Source organism: Pundamilia nyererei, unplaced genomic scaffold (genome assembly GCF_000239375.1).
Source record: "Pundamilia nyererei isolate P.nyererei 1_Seehausen unplaced genomic scaffold, PunNye1.0 scaffold00155, whole genome shotgun sequence".
Taxonomy (NCBI): domain Eukaryota; kingdom Metazoa; phylum Chordata; class Actinopteri; order Cichliformes; family Cichlidae; genus Pundamilia; species Pundamilia nyererei.
The window spans coordinates 1244804-1248883 of record NW_005187556.1 but is presented as its reverse complement, the minus strand read 5'-3'; the positions used below and the strand labels follow the sequence as shown (position 1 = coordinate 1248883).

Below are 4080 nucleotides of genomic sequence, written 5' to 3'. Positions count from 1 at the left end.
GTTTTCTCTAAATCAGATCGCGGTGGTTTGATTCCCCACCTCTCCTCCGGACATCATGACGTCTTCTATGCTCCGTCGACAGCTGAAGAACCTGGTCCAGAACTACTCTGAGGCCGAGGTCAAGGTAGGAGAAGCTAGATTTAAATTGTGTATGACCTCAAAACCATAATGTTTTCAGCCTTTCAATTCAATTTTTCATTACCTCATCCAGTAATGCAAATAATATTTTAAAAATTATCTAGGTTAAATTTAGGAAGACAATAAAGGTAAATATTTATTATGTAGTCTGTGCATCATTGTATGCACAACAAATAATACATTTCTGGCATATGTTTGAACACTAGTAGCTTTAAATTCAAGTCGTCTGGTGTGGTAACAATTGCTTATACTTTAAGAGGTTAGAGTGACTAAAGGGTTAATCAAGTAAAAACCCTACTAATTAAAACAAAGCAGAAACCATAAATTTTAAGCCCTGAACCTGAATTTCTTAGAGTCAAAGAAAATATAGAGATGAATTCCTTTTTTGGATGCTGATCTCAAACATGATCAATAATGTCCTTGAGAACTGATTACTAAACATCTTTGGTAGCATGGCTCATGTAATGAGATGCCCTGCTGCTGCCAGTCCTCCAAAACCCTGATGTTAACATTTTATAAGTTAGCATCTCAAACTTTCAACTTTCCTGAAGTTGTTTTGGCCTCTTTCTACTCTCTTTACTTCTGTTGCAGGTGAGAGAGGCGACATCCAATGACCCATGGGGCCCATCCAGCTCTCAGATGGCCGACATTTCCGACCTAACGTACAACGTTGTGGCCTGTAATGAGATCATGACAATGCTCTGGAAACGGCTGAAAGATGACAAGAACTGGAGACATATCCACAAGGTGAGCGACGGTGAAGGAGTAACACTGGAACAAAGAAGGGTTTGCTTTAGAGGATAGATGCTGGTTTCAGACATATATTGGATTCTTCGGGGATGAGATGTTAAGTGTGGAATTGTCCATTTATTCACAAAAAAGATGGGAAACATTCATCTTCAGATATAGTCAGTTTCTGTCTTCTGTTACTCATCTCTACAATGCGGTGCCCATCTGAAGTGAGGGTTATTTTTTATTTGTGTATTTTTTTTTTTTTTGCAGCTACAGTTTCCAGATGTCCCTTTAATGCACAACATGCAAAATCATGTTATGTTGATACAGCTACACGATACAGTCACTGAATATGTCTGTGTGATTGTGCCTGTTCAAAACATGGCTGTACAGATTGTGTGTTGCAGCTTGCTCCAAACTACATGAGTGACTGACTGAAGTCATCTGTCACAGGAAACAATAAATCAATAAAATTAACACAAAAGAACTAGTTTGAGTTTTAATCCATCACAGTGTTGATTGTTTGAATTAGAGTGAGGGCAGCATGTAAAACCTCATATACCACAGCTTTTGTTTTATTTTTGTGATTAACAATAAAAGGATTGTTGCATTGGTTAAACTCCTCAACTATTCCCCAAGCCTCTTACCCTTAAGTTTCATAACACTGTTTCTACTTGTTTCCTGTGCAGCCATTATCAAATGAAAAGCAAAAATAATCTAATAAAACAGACTGTGTAAGTTGAATTCAGTAGAACAGCATAACAGTAAGCTAGCACATAGGGAACCCTCTATCAGCTTGGTGTGAGGGTTGGTGTGACACACCAACCCTCACACCAAGCGGATGCGGAGAATAGGGTGAGATGGAGGCAGTTGATCTACTGTCACGAACCCCTGATGGGACCGACAGAGAAGAAGGAAGGCATTCTTCATCTAAGTAGCATGTACAGTATCTATATAGGAATATGCAAGGTTTTAAAACTAAACATTTAACTTTGTAAAGTTTTTTAATATTTAGTGTTTAAAAAAAACAAAAAACCTTACAGCAAAAATATATTTAGTTTCTCTTTAAAAGCACAGTTTAGTCTATTAAGTGGCAGTTATTACTTTCTGAACATCAGCCATATCACTGCTTCCATTTCAGCTTTGCCAGTCAGCCACATGACTCAGTGTTGGCTCATCAGTTCCAGAGAAATTATGTCTTTTCAGTTGTTTTTCTTATCTTTCATCCATTGCACCAATATTTTTTGTTCCTTTTTACTTGTCCTATTTATTCCCTAATGCAGATAAAACAAGAAGCATTGTAGTGATAGGAAACTGCATTTTTATTGTATATAAATGAGTTTGTGTTGTCATGTGTTTTTTATCCTAGTCCCTGACACTCCTGGAGTACCTGCTGAAGACCGGTGATGATCGCGTGCTTCTGAAGATGAAAGACAACATCTACATTGTCAAAGCTCTCACAGAGTACCGCTTTGTAGAAAAGGATGGCAAAGATCAGGTGATGCACACTTCCTGATTATGTCAAATGGATGTACTCTTTTAACTTCCATTAAAGGATTTCATGCTATGCATTAAGACAGTTACTGGTACTATAATATTTATGTCATTAACCTTCAGACCAGGTTTACAGCAAGAATGAAAGTGTAGTCTAGGTTTGCTGCCTCAATCAGCTTAAGATACTCCTAACTGAAAACCTTTTCAGAGTAACAAACACATTTAATTTCTCTACAGCATGAATAAAAAATTATTATTTTTTTTGTTTTTTTTAATCATGTGCTATAGTTTGTTTTAAATTAGATCTTGAATAGTTCTGATCTTGTTTAGCAAAAAGCATTGGGGTTTTCTTCAAGCACAAGTATTTCAGGCTTAAATAATTTTTCTGAAATGGTCAGAGCCAAGTGAACGCTTATTGTAGCCATATTTGTGCTAGGGTGTAAATGTGAGAGACAAGGCCAAGGTTGTTCTTGTTCTTATGGAGGACGATGAGAAACTAAAGGAAGAGAGAGAGTTTGCTGTCAAAACCAGAGAAAAGACATCAAAAAGTGCAGCTGGTAAGCCTTTTTTTATATCACTGCTAAATACTGTTGTTCCAACAGGTTTTCTTCACTGATCATTTATATTCTTTTGCTTACTTTCTAACCAGCATCATCTACGGACAACGTCAAGGATCCAAACTATAAGCCCTGTTATGTACCTGGGGCCTCAGGGCTTCCATCTTTGGACAACATACCCTCTGTAGCTGACTTGACGGCTTCCTTCGCCGCCCGCAAAGAAGAGCGGCTTAAACAGGAAGCTGAGAAGAAAGAAACAGAGAGACGGGTAAGTACAGTGCACAGGTGTAGAAAGATCGAACATTACGCCAATATGATGCTGCCAAGAGGCTCTATTTCAGATAAAAAGCCATTGCCGATAAATGGTAGGCTAACGAGGAAACTCTCCAAACATTTAGCCAATGTGTTTACATTTGAAGGCCTTCTGTTTTATTAAAGTAAACAAAAAAATCTCAATAGGCAGAAGTTATATATTGAGAAGCCCATTGCAGATTCCTATGATGTGTTGCAGTTTGATCTCCATTGGTTTTTAGGGCTGCCTCAGTCCAAGAACCTGCAGTCTATCCAGCAACTGTAGTAGTAGTAGTAGTAGTAGTAGTAAGAGTCTAACCTAGCTATATATTTTTAATTACTGTATGTGCTGATTAAGAACAACTATCGTCTGTATTGTGCCATTAAATGGAGGTTAGCCACAGCATATAGCATTTTGGTATATGAAATTATTATGGCATATGAATTATTTGTATTAACCATTTTGCAATGATATGCTAGGCCAAGATGAGTGAAGAGGAGCTAAAATGGGAGGATGCTAATAAAGGTTCTGATGTTAAAACTGATGCTTGGGGAGGAGAGAAAGAAGAGGAAGTAAAAACGGACCCATGGGGAGCCCCCAAAGAACCTAAAGAGGCCGTAGATCCATGGGGCACCCCCTCAAGACCTGACACAACTGAAACAGCAGCTAGCAGTGGTCCCTGGGGGGCTCCAACAAGTCCTGATAAAGATCTATTTGCAGCAGATCAAACTAATGATGATCCTTTTGTGGCATCAAAAAATGGGGAAGATCCCTTTGCGGCTCCGAAAAATGGGGAAGATCCTTTTGTGGCACCGAAAAATGGGGAAGATCCCTTTGCGGCACCGAAAAATGGGGAAGATCCCTTTG

General features: G+C 38.6%; 1 protein-coding gene across 2 annotated transcripts in view; it reads left to right on the top strand.

Annotated features, from left to right (window-relative positions):
• LOC102209874 (epsin-1-like) overlaps positions 1-4080 on the top strand; it is a 12464-nt gene that overhangs the window by 3157 nt on the left and 5227 nt on the right. For both annotated transcript variants that reach the window (XM_005745203.2, XM_005745204.2), the window contains exons 3-8: positions 17-124; positions 730-885; positions 2240-2368; positions 2801-2921; positions 3014-3189; positions 3693-4076. In XM_005745203.2, coding sequence (XP_005745260.1) covers positions 56-124; positions 730-885; positions 2240-2368; positions 2801-2921; positions 3014-3189; positions 3693-4076 — 1035 coding nt within the window. In that variant the 5' untranslated portion in view covers positions 17-55. The remainder of the gene's footprint in view (positions 1-16; positions 125-729; positions 886-2239; positions 2369-2800; positions 2922-3013; positions 3190-3692; positions 4077-4080) is intronic.